The 20,905-nt window shown below is 36.7% G+C and overlaps 1 protein-coding gene across 3 annotated transcripts in view; it reads right to left on the bottom strand.

Annotated features, from left to right (window-relative positions):
* MFS17 (Major Facilitator Superfamily Transporter 17) overlaps positions 1-20,432 on the bottom strand; it is a 429,249-nt gene extending 408,817 nt beyond the window's left edge. For 2 of the 3 annotated variants that reach the window (XM_067758135.1, XM_067758137.1), the window contains exons 1-2: positions 20,187-20,432; positions 7,969-9,048 (exon numbers count right to left, since the gene is read on the bottom strand). In XM_067758135.1, coding sequence (XP_067614236.1) covers positions 7,969-9,048; positions 20,187-20,375 — 1,269 coding nt within the window. In that variant the 5' untranslated portion in view covers positions 20,376-20,432. Of the gene's footprint in view, positions 1-7,852; positions 7,907-7,968; positions 9,049-20,186 lie in introns of those variants that run through there. The other variant, XM_067758138.1, reaches the window with a different exon arrangement.
* Between the last annotated feature and the right edge of the window lie 473 nt (positions 20,433-20,905).

The following is a 20,905-nucleotide window of genomic DNA, read 5'->3' as shown; positions in this document are numbered from 1 at the left end:
TCGTACAAACACATTCTAGAGTCACCCCTGGTCCACTTTTTTGGCGATATTTCGAAACGGCGTCCACCTATAGAACTAAGGCCCACTCCCTTTAAAAATACTCATTAACACCTTTCGTTTGATACCCATATTGTACAAACGCATTCTAGAGTCACCCCTGGTCCACCTTTATGGCGATATCTCGAAAAGGCGACCACCTATACAACTACCACCACTCCCTTTTAAAACCCTCATTAATACATTTAATTTGATACCCATATCGTACAAAAAAAGTCTAGAATCACCCCTGGTCCACCTTTATTGCGATACCTCGAAAAGGCGTCCACCTATAGAACTAAGGCCCACTTCCTTTCAAAATACTCATTAACACCTTTCGTTTGATACCCATATTGTACAAACACATTCTAGAGTCACCCCTGGTCCACGTTTATGGCGATATCTCGAAAAGGCGACCACCTATACAACTACCACCACTCTCTTTTAAAACCCTCATTAATACCTTTAATTTGATACCCATATCGTACAAACAAATTCTAAGGTCACCCCTGGTCCCCCTTTATGCCGATATCTCGAAACGGCGTCCACCTATGGAACTAAGACTAAGGATCACTCCCTTTTAAAATATTCATTAACACCTTTCTTTTGATACCCATATTGTACAAACAAATTCTATGGTCACCCCTGTTCCACCTTTATGGAGATATCTCGAAACGGCGTTCACCTATGGAACTAAGGATTACTCCCTTTTAAAATACTCATTAACACCTTTCATTTGATACTCATATCGTACAAACAAATTCTAGATCCACCTTTATGGCGATATCCCTAAATGGCGTCCACCTATAGAACTATGGCCCACTCCCTCATAAAATACTCTTTAAAGCCTTTCATTTGATACACATGTCACACAAACACATTCCAGGGTTTCCCTCGGTTCATTTTCCTACATGATCTTGATATCGTGGTCAACCAAGAAGTCTACTCCCAATATGACTTCATCAACGATCTCCGCCACAACGAATTTGTGTAAAACCATGACCTTGCCAATGGACCTGCCTGGACTTTGTTATACTCGCCTGTGACCGTACGGAACCTTGCTCCAGGTAACGGTTTTACTCTCCTGTTGACCAAGTCAGATCGGATCAAGGAATGAGACGCGCCCGTATCTACACGTTCTTTACCATCCATATTCCCTCTGACGGTAAGACTGCTTGATTTCCTTCCAATTTGCGACACAGATATCACAGGTCATTCAATAGCCGGGGCAAGTTTTCGTTCTTTACATTCGACACGCTCTTGCTCATTTCCGCCAGCTTTGCGTTTACGGCCACCCACATTGTTGGAATTATTAGGAACAAGATCGCAATGACGTGCAATGTGACCTGGGTTGCCGCACTTAAAATATTTAATAACTCCGGCATTCTTCTGTTGAGATCCCTTCAGTGCTTCCAAAATTGTGTCTACCCACTCTGGCCTTTCTATTTCCACACGGCGTGCTTTGACAACTGGCTTACAGAAAAGTGAGGCTATTTACTGAGTCAGTGCATGCGATACCGTTTCTGCAATTGTTGGCTTTGGGTTTGCGTATGTGGCTCGCTTCGTTTCGACGTCCCGTATGCAATTTATAAAGCTCTGAATTTTTACCCTTTCGGTGTATTCCACAGGTGCGTCCGCATTTGCAAGATGAGCCAATCTTTCAATATCTGAAGCAAACTCCTGCAATGTCTCGTTTGCTTTTTGGTAGCGTTTTTGCAACTCAATTTGGAATATCTGTTTCCTATGCTCGCTTCCGTAACGTCTCTCTAAAGCGCTCATCAATGTTTCGTAGTTGTTCCGCTCGTACTCTGGGATGGTCTGTAGGATTTCGGCTGCTGGCCCTTTCAATGCCACGAGCAGAGCTGCAACAGTTGCTCGCTGCCGACGTCTTCTCAAATTGGAACTTAAATACCTGGAATGGAATAGAACCATCAAACGTTGGGGATTTTACCTTCAGAGTAGACGTTGAACTGATTGGACGGTTCAATTGTAACTCCTGAATCCGATCTTTCAAAGCATCCATCTCGGCCTCCACTTTATTTTGTCGTTCACTAACAGCCTCCAGCTGCGATGAGAATTTTGTTTCCTGTGCCTCCAGCTTTGTTGAGATACGCTCTTCTTGTGCTTCGAGCTGTAATGTTATGCGTGCCTCTTGTTCTTTTAATTGTTCTGCAATTTGTGACGCCATGTTTGTTTTCTGTTCTTCCAATTGTGTTTCCATCTTGGGTGTTATACGGGTTTCCTACGATTCCAGTTGGGATACCATATACGTCTTCTGTTCTTCCAGTTGTGATGAAATTCGTATTTCCTCTGCTTCAATCTTCGATGTTATGCGTGTCTTCTGCGATTTCAATGCCATTTGTGACGACATTTCTGACATTTGTGACGACATTGATGCTACTGTCGATGTTTGTGCAGATATTGCAGCCAATATCGTGTTCAAGTCTGTGCTGGTAACCGTCGGCGATGTTTCGTTTTTGTCTTCAATTTTTGTTGTCTCCTCGCCATCAAGATGAAAGACATACTCTTCCACATCAATTCCTTCTGCTTCCATTGCCTCTCGTAGCCGTGCCTGAAGTTCAAGTTTAACGCCGCTTGTATTCAATCCACGGCTCTCCAACTCCTTCTTTAGTTGCTGGATCTTCAATTCACCGAACTTTGCCATGTCCTTGTTGTCCTCTGGAATTTATTCAACAATTCCTCTTTTGACACCAATTGCAACGAATTTACTTGCAAATCCTCTTATTTGCAATCCTTTGCTAAGTTCGAATCACTAAACTGTTGAATAAATAACTCCAATTTGTAATAATGCAAAATGGCCTTTATTAAAGTACTTCACAATAACACTCCAACTGTGCAACGAATAGCTTGCTTAATAACTAAGCTGATTGATAGCTCAAATGAACTCTACTATTCAAAATAATACTGCTCTTGCTCGCTAGATTGCGTCTTAGCATAAACTGCTTGACAACTCAAATCAAACTGAATTCCAGCGCCTCTACAATTGCCGCCTTTTATACTCTTTGATTCCAACCTTCGCATCTTCTAGGCGCTTCCAGAATCTACTAGTCCAGCAGCTCTCAAAGATATCAGCTGTAACTACAATTGCACAATTTTATAGTTTTTCTCATTGCATACTTATAGGAGTATCTCAGATATATGCATGTGTTTGTGCATTGACTCTCCGCTGCTCGTATACGTACATGGTACATATGTGTAGACGCAATTATTGTTTCGTTTATGTAGATACATAATGATTGTTTTATGGATGTGAATTCACGTCACTGCTTAGCATCGGCTTAGAGACGATAGCATCGCTCAGTGCTGCTAACATTCGTTACAATATATATCAAGGTCCCTACATAGTAAAGAATATTGATGGGCCAAATGTAACAATTTGTGAGATAAATAAAGAAAACGAAAAAATTGTACACAAAAATCGAGTACAAAAAATTAATTAATTTAATAGTCTATTACTAATCATCTTTAGATATAAATATATTTTAAAAATCCGCCAGTGAAGGCTAAAAAATGTAACAAATAAATATACATTTAATTAGGTAGATTTTACAATAAGAAGAAGAAAAAAAACCGGTTTATTTCAAAAATTAAATCAAATATTTCAAACTAACTTTTATATATTTCACTTTATTCAAAATTTTCCTTTCATTTTTAATCACCTTTTTAGAAGTTGCACTGTGATGAGCGAATGAGTCCCGGGTTAGAGCACCCTAATGCTAGCAAACTCATTCGTTCATAACATTACAACGACATATTAAAGCCTAAAGAAGAATGTGGCAAGATTAATTACTTTAATTTTACCAAATTCTCCATTTCTAAAGGGGGATGATGTGGTGCCATAGTAAATTGCATTAAAATAAACTGCAGCTGGCAACCCTCTTAAGAAATGTGCAAGATGCAACCATACATCAGATGCACTTGGCATCACTAAAATTGTTGGAGTCGAGCAACACGGAGAGTCTCTGATTGCTTGAAACTGCCGTCTGCTCGACGCCATGATTAATTTCGACGCCATCATTAATTTCGTTGCTAAGCAACGTAAAGAAAAGCTGCCTAGCTACAGAGTTGCGTTAGCGGCAGTTTTCAGTTTGAAGTAAACCGGCCAGCGCACAAAGCGTAAAAACTGAACTCGGAAAGAAAAGTGATATTTAAAAATATAATTAAAAGAACATTCTACCGAGAACGTAAAGATGAACTAAAAGGTGTTTAAATAAAGCTTTATACAAAAGAAACTAAATTTATAATTAAAGTGGTAAAACTATGTTATAAATAAAAGAAAACAAGTAAGGAAGGTTAAGTTCGGGTGTAACCGAACATTACATACTCAGTTGAGAGCTATGGTGACAACATAAGGGAAAATAACCATGTAGGAAAATGAACCGAGGGAAACCCTGGAATGTGTTTGTATGACATGTGTATCAAATGAAAGGCATTAAAGAGTATTTTATGAAGGAGTGGCCCATAGTTCTATAGGTGAACGCCATTTAGGGATATCGCCATAAAGGTGGATCAGGGTTGACTCTAGAATTTGTTTGTACCATATGGGTATCAAATTAAAGGTATTAATGAGGGTTTTAAAAGGGAGTAATCCTTGGTTCCATAGGTGGACGCCGTTTCGAGATATCTCCATAAAGGTGGACCGGGGTGACCCTACAATTTGTTTGTACAATATGGATATCAAAAGAAAGGTGTTAATGATTATTTTAAAAGGGAGTGATCCTTAGTTCCATAGGTGGACGCCGTTTCGAGATATCGCCATAAAAGTGGACCAGGGGTGACCCTAGAATTTGTTTGTACGATATGGGTATCAAATTAAAGGTATTAATGAGGGTTTTAAAAGGGAGTAATCCTTAGTTCCATAGGTGGACGCCTTTTCGAGATATCGCCATAAAGGTGGACCAGGGGTGACTCTAGAATGTGTTTGTACAATATGGGTATCAAATGAAAGGTGTTGATGAGTATTTTAAAAGGGAGTGGGCCTTAGTTCTATTGGTGGACGCCGTTTTCGAAATATCGCCATAAAGGTGGACCATGGGTGATGGGTGACTATAGAATGTGTTTGTACGATATGGGTATCAAATTAAAGGTATTAATGAGGGTTTTAAAAGGAGTGGTGGTAGTTGTATAGGTGGTCGCCTTTTCGAGATTCGCCATAAATGTGGATCAGGGGTGACTCTAGAATACGTTTGTACGTGGGTATCAAACGAAATTTGTTAATGAGTATTTTTAAAAGGGAGTGGGCCTTCGTTCTATAGGTGGTCGCCTTTTCGAGATATCGCCATAAAGATGGGCCAGGGGTGACTCTAGAATATGTTTGTACGATATGGGTATCAAATGAAAGGTGTTAATGAGTATTTTAAAAGGGCGTGGGGCTTATTTCTATAGGTGAACACCTTTTCGAGATATCGCCATAAAGATGGACCAGGGGTGACTCTAGAATGTGTTTGTACGATATTGGTATCAAATTAAAGGTATTAATGAGAGTTTTAAACGGGAGTGGTGGTAGTTGTATATGTGAAGTCGTTTTCCAGATATCGACCAAAATGTGGACCAGGGTGACCCAGAACATCATCTGTTGGATACCGCTAATTTATTTATATATGTAATACCTGCCAAGATATCAAAGGTGTTTTATTTCGCCCTGCAGAACTTTTTCATTTTCTTCTACTTAATATGGTAAGTGTCACAACCATTTTACAAAGTTTTTTCTAAAGTTATATTTCGCGTCAATAAACCAATCCAATTACCATGTTTCATCCCTTTTTTCGTATTTGGTATAGAATTATTGCATTTTTTTCATTTTTCGTAATTTTCGATATCGAAAAAGTGAGCGTGGTCATAGTCGGATTTCGTTCATTTTTTATACCAAGATAAAGTGAGTACAGATAAGTACGTGAACTAAATTCAGTAAAGATATGTCGATTTTTGCTCAAGTTATCGTGTTAACGGCCATGCGGAAGGACAGACGGAAGACTGTGTATAAAAACTGGGCGTGGCTTCAACCGATTTCGCCCATTTTCATTAAATCTATGCCCCTACCAAATTTCTAAAGGATTGAGAAATTTTTGTTCGACTTATGGCATTAAAAGTATCCCAGACAAACCAAATGAAAAAGGGCGGAGCCACGCCCATTTTGAAATTTTCTTTATTTTTTGTATTTTGTTGCACCATATTATTACTAGAGTTGAATGTTGACATAATTTACTTATATACTGTAAAGATATTAAATTTTTTGTTAAGATTTTACTTTTAAAAAATTTTTTTTTAAAAGTGGGCGTGGTCCTTCTCCGATTTTGCTTATTTTTATTAAGCGTACATATAGTAATAGGAGTAACGTTCCTGCCAAATTTCATCATGATATCTTCAACGACTGCCAAATTACAGCTTGCAAAACTTTAAATTACCTTCTTTTAAAAGTGGGCGGTGCCACGCCCATTGTCCAAAATTTTACTAATTTTCTATTCCTCGCCATAAGTTCAACTCACCTACCAAGTTTCATCGCTTTATCTGTCTTTGGTAACGAATTATTGCACGTTTTCGGTTTTTCGAAATTTTCGATATCGAAAAAGTGGGCGTGGTTATTGTCCGATATCGTTCATTTTAAATAGCGATCTGAGATGAGTGCTCAGGAACCTACATACGAAATTTCATCAAGATACCTCAAAATTTACTCAAGTTATCGTGTTAACGGACGGACGGACGGACGGACATGGCTCAATAAAATTTTTTTCGATCCTGATTATTTAATCAAACTTAATATACTCTGTGAGCTCTGCTCAACTGAGTATAAAAACTATAGTTAAAAATTAAACAATTTTATTTATTTCGAAAAAGGAGAAGAAACTAAAAGACAGAAAAAGTTTAAACGAAAGTGGCGTTAGGGCGTGCAGCAGTGCACAGAACCCCCTTTTGGTCGGATTCATAAAATGGATCCTCGATAGAACGTATACAAAAAATATTTATGAAATACTGTTTATCTGATATAAGATTTGATTTGCCCCTCCCCTCATATATCTCAAAGTATGGGCTAATAAATCTGCATATTTGGGAGAGTATAGGGGTTATCTCATCGATAATATTTATCTACGACATTGTTAATGGCAATATCGAGTGTCCCATGCTTTTGGAGTCTTTGAACTTTTATGTTCCATCACGGAATTTGCGGCAACATAACAAGTTTTCTGTTGACCAGTTTAAGTCTAATTATGCTCTAAATGGGCCGATCGCATGCGCTCTAATTGCAATCAGCTCTTTAAACAATGATCATTGTATTAATTTTTCCGTATCACGCTTTTGTTTTAAAAATGTGTTATTCTCTATATTATGTTAATTTTTTAACACTTTCCACTTATATATAAGAAACTTTTGTTAATCTAGTCAGTAAGATTATTGTAAATAATAGACTGAATAAAGATATATGAAATATGAAAATAGGAAATATGAAATCATATCGCACGTTTTAGTGTAAACAGAAGTAATCCAAAATTTTATTTTTTTGGGAAAACGCAAACCAATTTTTATTTTTTCACACAATTTGGTTATAAAAATGAGTTTGCAAGATTGCAAGACAGATATTGCGGTGAAGTTTGTCCCCTTAAACTTCCTATATACATATGTGATCAAAATCTCGCTAGCCGATTATTTCGGGATAGCATAAGATTTCGATATATGAAAATTTTGATTTGAATGTGTTTACAATAAAACGTGCAATATAATATTCGCGCCAACCGCGAGTAGATTGATGTTATAGCCCAAAATAAAAATTTCTGATGATTAATTAAAATATTTGCAAGCCCTAAATCAGAAGCCGTTAGAATCCAAAGAGCCAAAACTGGAAAAACCGAAAACCCTTTTTTTAGAATAACATCTCCCTGTCCAGAATATGACTACAATATAAGTATAACAACGTACCTCATTTGTGATAATTAAACCCGATACCAGAGGGGATAGGAATGATGCCGACATATGAATAGTTTGGCAAAATGCAAGAACTGGCCCAGCTAAATTCGGCGCCATGTCGACAATCATTGCCATAGCGCCTGCATATGAAGCGGTAATTAATGCAACAGCAACAAACCAAACTACTAAGAGTAATCCAATATTTGTATCAATATAACCAATCCAGTAAATAAGAATGCCCGGAATGACTTGCGATAAGGCAGTAAACAGTTTACGCACATTTGTAATACCCAACCAGTGATTAAGTATAATTTTATCAGCAACATAACAAAACAGAACTGATGAGGCATAGGAACATATAAAGGGCATGCCGGATAAAACCCCATTTGCTTGGTAATTGAATTTAAGAATGTTCTTCATAAAATTTGGGCCGCACACAATGAATATATAATGAATCCAAATCCTTCCAAATGTCGTTATTGCAACCGCCCATACTGGCAATGAAGTTAAAATCGATTTCCATGGCACTTTCATGCCTAATGCCTCCTTTGCTTCCGCGCTAACAGTAAATTCAATATACTCGAATTCTTTAGTTGAAATTCGTGGATGTTCCTTAGGTGTATTGAATGCTAAATAATACCATAATATACACCAAAGCATTCCTAGTGACCCAGTAGTGTAAAAAACATACCGCCAACCAAATTCGTTTATTATAAAACCACATAGTGGATATGTCAAACCGATTCCTATGCTAAATCCCTGAAAGCTAGACATAAATCGTGAGCGTTCGGCTAGTGGTATCCAAAAGCCAACTATTGCATACATAGCAGGCCATGTTAAGCCAGATGCAAAACCTTGGACTGATCGTAGTATTATTACAACAGTATAGTGTATGTCCGCTCCGACAGGAATACAAACGCTACATAATGCAGTAGCGAACTGGGACCAACCGAATACTTTTTTTGTTCCAAAATATTGAGTGGCTATCCCCCCGACAACCTGGGAGAGCACATAGCACCAATAAAAGGAACTAAGAATTACTGACCTCACTGCAGGAGACCAATCGTACAGTGCACCGCTCTTGCTTAAGCTCTGAAAGTAAAATAAAATGGACAATTTAAATCAAGTATTGAAAGAAAACGATATAATCTTGATACACAGCACGCTCATCCGGATTTAACTTTAAAATTACCAGTAGATAATCTCCATAATTTATTTACAAGATTGCTGAAAATCGATAGTACATATTTTTTACTAACGTATAGCTTATTTTGACTTACATTGTCATGTGCAGAATTAGTCTTCAGCTACCATACAACGAACCCGAAAAAGGACGAAAATTCTAGGAACTTTAATTTAACATTCGCAATTAAATAATACAGGAATTTTTTATTGGAATATGCTTACTAGCGTTGCCAAATGTCTCGTATTTGCCACTTTTATTTATCACCAAACTAAAAATGTCCTGCCGGTAAATTATTTGTCCCGGGATTTATACAAAATCAAGAAGTATATTAAGTTATATACAGTTTCGCGACATGAGTACGGAACAGGAGACTTTGGTAAATGCTTTTTTGTTGTTTTACAATAATTTAATACAATATATTTAAATGAAACTGTAATGAAACCAACCGTCCAAAGTTGTTATGTTTCGTAACTTACGAAGTCCCCTAAACTTTAAAAATGTTGAAGAGGCTGCATAGGTTATACAAATACGCGGCATTGATAAAGATCCTCTCAGTGAAAAAGTCCAACGTATTAGGTTAACATTGGATGTTATAAGAGCATTCCGCTTGTTAAGTTTAACCACGATTTTAACTGCATTTAATTTTATAATTATTTTAAAACAAATTAAAAAGTTTTTCTATATTTAATTAGCGAGACAGGCTAATATTGCTTTATACGATTGTTTTTCGTTTTATTAATATTAGAGAAAAACAAGTAAGGACGGGACTGTCTTCGGCTGTGCCGAAGACTTCATACCTTTCATGAATGGGGCTGAACAAAAATCGTATCCCGTTTTTATTTGGAGATTACAATAGGATGTATAAGATAGGAAATATATAGTGAACAGATGTACATACCTAAACGATTTTTAAGATAAATATTAAATAAAAAATGGCAAAAACTCCCTTATCTGAACGATCGGTTGTATGGGATATATATTATATATAGCTCCGATCGAAATGGTTTTTACAGGAAATCTTCTATGATATATTAGAATATATATCACCCAGGTTCACGTTTTATATTGGAAACTAAGGGAGAAATGGCCAAAAATCTTTCAATCTGAACGATCGGTTGTATGGGATAGGTATATACTAGGCCGGGTCGATTTGTGTGGAGGCAAAAAAATCGCCCATTGCTCTGCGAAAATCATATTCTAATGATCAAAATAAGAAACTTTGCCGAAGGAACCATACCTCTAAAACGAATTCTGCTGTCCCCCAATTTGGGTCGAACTTTTGGGTAGGGGCAAATTTTGAAAAATCCCACTTTGACCCATTTAGAGTGCTCCAATCGAGTCCAAATGTATGACCGACCCCCACTAACTTTGGAGGCCCGACCCACCGATGCCAGTGGCACACCCCCTGGAACCCAGCTGGGGGTTCACCATACAAACATTTCAAAAAATCACCGGTTTTGCACTTTACATGAAAAAATCAGCGAAATGCCTATGTTTTTTCTTTTTGGAGAAGTCAGAAGATATGTAAATGAAAAAATGAATTTAACTTATTAATAGAAAAGAAATTAAAAAAAATTATTAGAAATTAGCGTTTTTACAACCCTTTTAAAACCAAGGCATCACTGTGATGCATTTGCATTTCGTAAACATAGTTGTGTGGGTTTTTATTCAACCGTTTTAAAAAATGAAGGTATCACTGTAACACAATTGCAGATCGTACCCTGCAGTCAAAAGCCAAAGTAGTCAGCAAACATTCTAGTTCATTGACTAGAATTTTGTGGGTTTATTCATACTAGTCAGCTTTTGAATAGTTCATTGACTATAATTTTGTGGTGTTATTCATACTAGTTAGTGTATGAGTAGTTAATTTACTAGAATTGTGTGGCGTTCATCATACTGGTCAGTTTCAGAATGGTTCATTGGCTATAACTTTGTGGTGTTATTAATACTAGTTAGTATTTAAATAATTCATTTGACTAGAATTTTGTCTGTCGGCTCGAGGAAATGCGCGAGTGCTTTCTGTAGCCAATTTGCAATGCATACTTCAGTTGAAAATGCTAGATATCGTCGAAATCAACGGGCACATAAACAAAGCATGACGAGTCAACCCTCACCGTTACCTCAACAGAGGTTGAATAAGTTATTGAAAAGGCCAAGCCATCCATATCAATATTCCCAGATGGAAGAATTATACCGATGCCAAAACACCTGTACCATGAGGGCATTAGTAGCCTAGGACATTTTTCCTACTTGTCGTTAAAAGCCTATGCCTTTCCAAAATAACAGAGAAAGACCGGAAACCCAGCCAGTATCTACCGATATTATCCCTTTAGTCAGTAACGAAAACGTTTAAAGCCGTTATGACTCCCTCAATTAAATGAAATTGTTCGGTTATCCAGCCATAAGCATGACTTCCGTAAAGTGCATATCACTACCACCATTCTGAACTCCATTAACACTCATAACAGGACGGCGCTAGTGCAGCTTGGCCTGTTTTTACACAGTCAACCACTACTGGTTCGTCCCTTCTCCGTTAGATAGATAGATAATTTATTGAGGATTGCACTGCGACCTTTGGTCAGCACCTCATCCCATCCGACTTCCATGATGAACCCTAGCAGCTCTCTTGGCTTGAGGGATTTAATGTGGGAATGTTCTGGCCATGGTGAACCCATAAACTTAGCCCTGCGTCTTGAGATTGCGTCACATTCGTGTGCTATTCCGTTACTTTTTAGTTTTCATATATATGTACGTATTTTTATTAAAATTTATTCCAAAGTATAATGTATTGAAGTGATAAATTTTAAAGTTATATACATATGTATATATATATGCACCTAGCTTTTATATATATGAAATATAATGAATAACATAAATTTGAGCTAATTTATCAATTTTCAAGTAATTTTTCAACCCAACTGAGACTAGTATATTAAATAGTAGGATGCTGATGCAAATATCGACTAGTATGTCACCTGTTATTACATTGATGCATAGACTGAGTAGTATGCCAATTGGTATGTTGATGTTGAATACACTGACTAGTAGACTGGGTCGAAAAAAAAAGTTGCTAATGTCCGCCCCTAAATTTGAAGATTATGTTGAGAGGGTTTCGGAAAAATTTTTTTTAATTTTTTTTGATCCTTCGAAATACAGCCAAAAAGGTTTTTTCGTTGTAACTTGGTTATTTGACGACCGATTTTTAAAATTGATATGTCATTGTTTTGGCCTTGAGAGAAGCTCCACGTTTAATGTCCTTTTAAGCTATGAAGTCGTTTTCACATGATTAGGTCAGCTAACAAAATTTTACCCCCCCGTAATGTATGTTTTTCCTTACCAAACGAAAGTACTTAAAAATTTAAGAAAATGTTGCTTTGAAACCATATTACTAAAATAATAAACAAAGAAGTCATATCACTTTCAATATTTATTGCAACTGTTATTTTACCTGATTCTTATTATACTTAGACCCGAAACTCGTGATATTTTTGTAGGAAAAATTGCAGGGTTTGGATTGAAAAGTTAATAAAGATATGCCAAATATCAGGAATAGGGGAAGTCAAAGTAAATAAGTGAGTCAAACCTGTAGTTTCGTATTTATAATAATAACACTATGCGACAAAATAAACTTTTTTTCTGGGTATTGGACAAAACCCACTTTTTTGTAGAGATTGAGGCTTAAGTAAACAAAGTACTATCTCCGTTTTTCGAAGTCAGCCTCCAAAAAATAAATATCGGCTTAAGAAGTTTGAAGTTCGAAATTTTACATTTCGAAATTTTATTTTATTTTTTTGTTAAAGCGTTCAGCAAATTGAACAAGTAAAAATGTGGGCGTGGTCCGCCCTTTCCCCTTATTAGAAGGGCTGGATTCTTTTTTTGAGACATTTAGTATAACAGCTGTTATACAAGGAGAAAATTCAGACTCTGACTTCTGAATACGACTTCTGACTTCTAACTTTTCACCTTTACTTTTTCAATTTACTGAACGCGTTAACAAAAAAGTAAAATAAAATTTCGAAATGTAGAATTTCGAACTTCAAACTTCGTAAGCCGATATTTATTTTTTGGAGGCTAACTTCGAAAAACGGAGATAGTACTTTGTTTACTTAAGCCTCAATCTCTACAAAAAAGTGGGTTTTGTTAAGCTGACCTAATCATGTGAAAACGACTTCATAGCTTAAAAGGACAATAAACAGAAATTTGGAGCTTCTCAAGGCCAACATAATGACATATCAATTTTAAAAGTCGGTCGTCAAATAACCAAGTTACAACGAAAAAACCTTTACCTTTTTGCTGTATTTCGAAGGATCAAAAAAATTAAAAAATTTTTCCGAAACCCTCTCAACATAATCTTCAAATTTAGGGGCGGACATTAGCAACTTTTTTTTTTTGTATGGGGACCAACCCAGTCTACTGACTAGTATGTCAATTGGTATGATATTGGTGTATATAATAACTAGTATGCCATCTGGTATAATGCTGGAGCAAAGGCTGACTAGTATGTTAATTGGTATGCGTCTGATGGGTATGCTGACTAGTATGTCATCTGGTATGATGTTGGTGTATATAATGACTAGTTTGTCAATTGGTATGATGCTGATGCAGAGGCTGGCAATTGATAAGTATATCGTAGGACATCGCCGTGTTAAAAATAGCAGTTGGTAATATGGAAAAAGACAGAACTCATACTAGTTGAGATTTTTGGCAAACTAGTATTCTTCTAGTATACAACTAGTTGGTTTGACTGCAGGGTAAAATTGCTTGTGTTGCTTTTTTTAAGCCACCACAAGACACAGCAGGTAGAATTGAAATTACCATTTCATTCTTATTACATTGTCTCGTAGACCATATATAACGCAACAGTTTTTGTGAATGCAATCGTTGTGAAGAATTCAAAGTGTGAAGTGCTAATTTCAGATAAAAAAATATTTAAAAAAAAAATAATAAGTGAAGTTACCATTCCAAATCAAAAAGTTTACAATGAATCCACCATCCTCTACACCGCAAGATGAAGCAACTACATCAACAACTATCGAAAACCCAATGAGTCATATACCCAAGCATGATGTTACTGTTTTTGGTGTGTCTACTGATTTAACTGATCTTAATTTACTCATCTGGATATCTTGAGATATTATTTTTACTTAAGCGAACGTGCTAAAACATAACAAAAAAGTGTTCCCATAAATCATCCACTATTCCAGTACAAGATAAGTTGATTGGAATTTGGGAAAACTTGGTATGGAAATAATGCTGAAAAAAAGTGTATTTAATAAATTGAATAAATTGCTTGACAAGTATCAAGAGCAAATCAAAAGAAGAAACAACACCCAACAATTTACAGAGTATGTAAAATCTCTGGAAACAATTTTTTACATTGGAACATGTAAATGCGATTTGAAGGCAGCTCCATGTGCATGCGGCTGGGTTCCCGAACGCCTCAAAGAGTTCATGCAAGATCAACATAATCAGAGAAGACTAACAATGGATGCATTTATGATGGAAACTGAAGAGCAAGGAGCAACGTCTATGTCATCAATGCCAATATACCAAGATCCCGATGATTCAACAAACGCACCGCCACCGGTTCAAGAAGATATGGATAGAAGCACAAGTTCACAATACAAAGAGAGATACGATTGTTTTAACTTTGCCTTGGTGTGTGACAGATTTAGTGTGCCTGACAGAGTAGCATCAGCATGGGGAACCGCTCTTTTGCAAGATTTTAAAATTAAAGATAAGCATGGGAAACCTCTCATCATGGATAAATCGAAAGTTCGCAGAGAAATAAGAAATGCAGACAAGAAGTGCTTCGCAAACGGTTAGATGATACCAATTTGTTAGCGTTTTCATTCGATGGCAGAAAAGATGATACCTTAACGATAGATAAAATTGATGGATGGTAAAAGAACCTCATCTTGTTATTTTGAAAGAACCCAATTCTGAATTGATTGGTTACGTAAGACTGGAACATGAAACCGCTGAATACAAAACAACCAAATTAAATGGTTTTTTTAACGATAAAAATATATCACTGGATGCATTAATTGGAATAAGCTCTGACGGTGAGCCAACAAACACTGGCCCACACAGTGGAATTATACGACGATTCGAATTGCTGTTAAAAAGACCATTGCATTGGTTCGTTTGCCTTCTACACTTCAACGAACTTCCGTTCATTTGTTTGAAGCTTTGGATAAATCAACCAGCACTGGACCAAGATCGGCAACCGGAAAACTGAGCCGTCAAATCGAAACTTGTGAAACTCTTCCGGTAAGTTATTGCTATCACTCATTTATTATAATTGTCAACCAATTTTAATTATTTTATTATTATATATTTTCAGGTGGTGGACGGCTTCCCGAAAATTGAGTTGCAAAATATGCCCCCTGCTTCATAAAATATTGAATTTTCCACCGATTCGAAGTACTTATACGACATGGCCCATGCAATTTCTAGCGGCGTGGTTCCGGTGGATCTGGCTAACATCAAACCAGGGAAAATTGTACATTCTCGGTGGCTCACCAAGGCCGCTAGATTATTGCGATTATATGTGACAACGGAAAATCCAGATGCAAATTTTAGAATTCTGGTTGAATTTATAATTAAATGTTATGTGCCAATGTACTTCAATATCAAGTATTACAGCTCTGTCGTGTACGACAGTGCATTATTTTTCAAGTTCATTGGTTGGTCACGATTTCTAGAACATCGTTTACGCAAAATTGTCAATCAATTAATTAAAGATAATTCATATTATGTGCATTCGGAAAATATCTTGTTATCAATGTTGTTTGATGATAGCAAAGAAAAGCGCGACTGTGCCATCAAGAAAATTCTACGCTATCGAACCGATGTTGACGAGCCAATGGAACTTAGAGTTTATAAAAAACCAGATATAAACTTTAATTGCACAAGTTTTACGGAAATAATCAATTGAATGATATAAATATCGTATTTGAACCACCATTCACGCGAAGCATTCCGTACGATACATTGAAAGGATATTTAAATCAAGATGGTCCACCGTTTAATGATCCAAAAATTCCATCACACATACAAGGAACGGAACGGCATGTTCAATTGCTAGTTAGCGTTTCCAAATGCGTTATACCGGAATGTAGAGGCTGTTATGGCGACGACATTAGAGAGCCGTGCGAAATTGCCCAGACTTGAAAGTAAAAAAGACTTCAAACAATAATTTTTTTTAGTTTTTTTCTATAACCCACTTAAATTAATTTTTTCATTTACATATGTTCTGACTAAATAAATTTCTTAAGAGAGAAAATAGATATTATTATAAATAAATAATAAATATTATTATAAATAAATAAATAAAAATAAAGAAAAAACATAGCCACTTAGCTGATTTTTTCATGTAAAGTGCAAAACCGGCGATTTTTTAAAATGTTTGTATGGTGAACCCCCAGGGGGGTTCCAAGGGGTGTGCCACTGGCATCGGTGGGTCGGGCCTCCAAAGTTAGTGGGGGTCGGTCATACATTTGGACTCGATTGGAGCTCTCTAAATGGGTCAAAGTGGGATTTTTCAAAATTTGCCCCTACCCAAAGATAGATAGATAGATAATTAATTGAGGATCGCACTGCGACCATTGGTCTATTGTGCCCTCATCTGCTTCACAACACCTCATCCAAGCCGACATCTCTGATGAACCCTAGCAGTTCACCTGGCTTGAGTGATTTGATGTGAGAATGCTCTGGCCATGGTGAGCCCATAAACTTAGCCCTACGTCTTGAGATTGCATAACACTCCAGGAGGATATGGTCCGCCGTCTCCGCTGATCGATCACAAAATCGGCATGTGTTGTTCGATATTATACCCAGCTTTTGCATGTGGCTGTTCAGTCTACAGTGTCCTGTAAGAATAGCTGTTAGAATTCTTAGGTTATTTTTCGAGAGGCCTATAAATGCCCTGTATCGAGTTGTGCAGTAACCCCCTAACAGTAGCTGAGATTGTCTCAGGCCTGGCATATTACGCCAGTGTTCTTCCCTCTTTTCCTTTTCTTCGGCTAATAGATGCCCCCCTAATTTCCTGCGGGCCTACTGGCAGGAATGGCTCAGGACCAATAGGTCGTATCGTTGCTGTTTCTCTGGCCAGGCTGTCCGCCTGTTCGTTTCCCTCGACTCCTCTGTGGCCAGGAACCCAGGCCAACAGTAGTTCATTGTGTGCTCCTAGTTGATTCAGCTTTTCCACGCACTCAAAGACTAGTGCTGATTTTATTTCAAATGCCGGGATGGCCTTGAGGGCGGCCTGGCTATCACTGAGTATGGCAATTTTCTCATTGGAGTATTTTCGCTGAAGGTTCAGGTCCGCGCACTGGCTTATGGCGAATACCTCCGCTTGAAAAATGCTCGGATATGCTCCCAGGGGTATTGATATCTTGGCTCTGGGTCCAACGACTCCAGATCCAATCCCCTCTGGGGTCTTCGAGCCATCGGTATACCATACTATACTGTTTAGCTGCTGAATGCTCTCAATTCTGTTTTCTTCCCACGTACCCTTGTCACCCAGTTCTACTTTATATCTTTTCTCATATACTATTTGCCTGAGGATATCATCTCTCGGGAGTTGAGAGATTGGGATCTTCTCTCTCAATTCCTCCATGTTCCGGGACGATATGACTTTACTTTTGCCCGAGCCCTCCTTGACGATATTAAGGAGGGCTCGCTTGGCTGACTGCTCTATCGATATATGCAGCGGGGTTAGATCGAGGATAGCTTCCAGCGCTGTTGTGGGGCATGTGCGCATAGCTCCCGTGATGCACACACATGCCAGTCGCTGAAGTTTTGGACCCTACCCAAAAGTTCGACCCAAATTGGGGGACATCAGAATTCGTTTTAGAGGTATGGTTCCTTCGGCAAAGTTTCTTCTTTTGATCCCTAGAATATCACAGAGAAATGAGTGATTTTTAAATCGACCCGCCCTAGTATATACTATATACATATAGCTCCGATCAAAGCGATTTTTCAGGAAATGTTCAATGATATATTAGAATAAATATCACCAAGTTTAACGTTTTTATATTGGAAATTAAGGGAGAAATGGCAAAAATCTTTCTATCTGAACGATCGGTTGTATGGGATATATATTATATATAGCTCCGATCGAAATGATTTTTTCATGAAATCTTCTATTATATATTAGAATAAATATCACCAAGTTTAACGTTTTTATATTGGAAATTATGGGAGAAATGGCTAAAAATCTTTCTATCTGAACGATCGGTTGTATGGGATATATACTATATATAGCTCCGATCAAAGTGATTTTTTCAGGATATCTTCTATGATATATTAGAATATATATCACCGAGTTTCACGTTTATACTTTTTAAATTGCGGCAGAAATGACCAAAATCGTCTTATCTGAACGATCGGTTGTATGGGAGATATATGTTATAGTGGTCCGATTCTACCGGATCCGAAAGATGTCAATTAAGATGTAATATAATACAAAAATACATCCTTGTGCCAAATTTCATTGAGATATCTCAAAATTTGAGGGACTAGTTTGCGTTCAAATAGACAGACGGACGGACAGACGGATGGACACACGGACATGGCTATATCAACTCAGTTCGTCGCCCTGATCAATTCGGTATACTTAATGGTGAGTCTATCTTCTATATTTCTCAATGTTACAAACATCGGACCAAAGTTAAAATACCATTTCATGTTCATGAAAGGTATAATTACGAAGTTTACAAATTGCAATTATTATTAGGACATGTTTCTGAATTTCACTTCCTCATCAGCAAGCTTTGTAATTTTTCTCTAATAGCAATAACAAAACACAATTGTTTAAAGCAACATGATCATGATACAGATAATAATATTAGTATAATATTGAAAATCGGAATTACTGCTTATAAAAGCTCTGCTAAAAATCCAATGTTACTAAGCTGTTAGAGCGCGCCTATAAGTAGGATTCCATACAATTAGGATTAAAAACATATAGAATTAGTATGTACCCAATGGTGTATAAAGAAATATCAGCAAAAACGCAATACTTAGAAACCAATTGCAAATCGAGCAGCGGAGCGTTCATATGGCTGAGTGGTTTTACACTAGTATAAATGAATGTTGGAGATTTCGAGTTCAATACTCATCTCCCGAGATGCTAGCTGATGACGAAGTGGAATTTAGAAACATGTCCTAGTAACCATCGCCGTTTGTAAATTTTGTAATTCTTCTCTAATATCATAAACAGTTTTTCGTAAAGACTTCCCTGAATTATAAATTTTAAACATTCATGATAATAGCGATAAACCTGAAATTATTATTTTTAATAATTGTATATCGCACGTGTTATTGTAAACAGATATAACGCAAAACTTTAGTTATTTGGGAAAACGTAATTGAAGTTTTGTTATTTTAAATAGTTAAATTTTTAGCTAATTTCTCATGCACTTAAAAAGTTAAGCCAACTTGAAAGATAGAAGTTCAAACTTAAATTATTTGGCTGGTATATTGCTGAAAATAACATTAATTTTGTTTTGAAGAATTTCCTTTGCATGTTGCATTTATGCCTAATTCACTTCACTAAACATACAAAAAATTATAAATAAATTATGTAAATTCATGTGAAGTATTTCTGAACACATAAGTGTAGTATAAAAAAAATGTTGTATAGCGGAAAACAGATGTATTTCGTGTAAGTCACTTTAGATTCAAATATCACAGCATATTCAATGAGCGAAGTTCATAAAATAAAGATGCAAAGACATATGTTTCTGCCAACTTTATCTCATTGAATATTACATAAGACTCAACACAATGACATCAGCCTCTTATAACTTAAATTATGAAAATTCTGATATTCCGAGCAAATTTAAGAATTGTTCCGTAATCTTGAAAAAGGAATCTGGCAACCCTATTTTTTACCTTCTTTCCCCTGGCAGGTTTAAGGCTTGATGGACTTGCCGTTATTGACGAACTTCAAGACTGGAATTTAAATGAAATTGAATATAATCGGGATAAAATATTGCTGTGAACCAATGCTTTAACTAACTTTGTTTATACATACGTCAGGTTTACTGGAAGACGCTCCGCTTTCATTTGTAAAATGATGCTGCAAGGAATTATTATACCACGGTATTCCATTATTTTTTAACATTGAATGTTCGGTGGCGTTTGTTTCCACATTTATTGATTCTAACGCACCTGATGAACGAACCATTGCCACCATCGCAAAATTTATGTCGTTTCGCATCATAAAAGATACCAGAAAACCGGACCATGATAAAAAGTAAAGTACCAAACGGGCAGGAATACGAGCTAGAATTTAAATGAGATAATGAATTCATAAAATAAGTTGATTATTAAGTTGTGCCTCAAGGGCTGTCTAAGTCAGAAGTTTTTGGGCAAACCCGAACCAAACACGCAGCACACGACTCGAGACCGAAATTTTACACTGTAAATTATGAAACTTTAAAATAGAATGCAAAGCCATAGTCAAAAATAGTTTCAGCCTTTTTTGCAGATAGCCCATAGAAAATTATGTCAAAAAGCTGTGACTAACTTTAAATCTTAATTTGCCTATCCGCCATTGTACTTTCAGTTTAATAAATAAAACAAGCACATTAGTGTAAAGTTGAAAACGCTCTTCCCCCTCGCCCCCTCAGTGTCAAACGCAAAAATATTTATCCAAAGCTTAATTTCGGGCTCTATTCACGTCTTTAAGCACAGCACCCTTACTATCTTTAGACGTATTCATTTACATATGGGACTTTGTCTTTAACGTTA

Source organism: Eurosta solidaginis, chromosome X (genome assembly GCF_040869045.1).
Source record: "Eurosta solidaginis isolate ZX-2024a chromosome X, ASM4086904v1, whole genome shotgun sequence".
In the NCBI taxonomy this organism is placed as follows: domain Eukaryota; kingdom Metazoa; phylum Arthropoda; class Insecta; order Diptera; family Tephritidae; genus Eurosta; species Eurosta solidaginis.
This window is presented reverse-complemented; position numbering and strand designations above follow the sequence as displayed.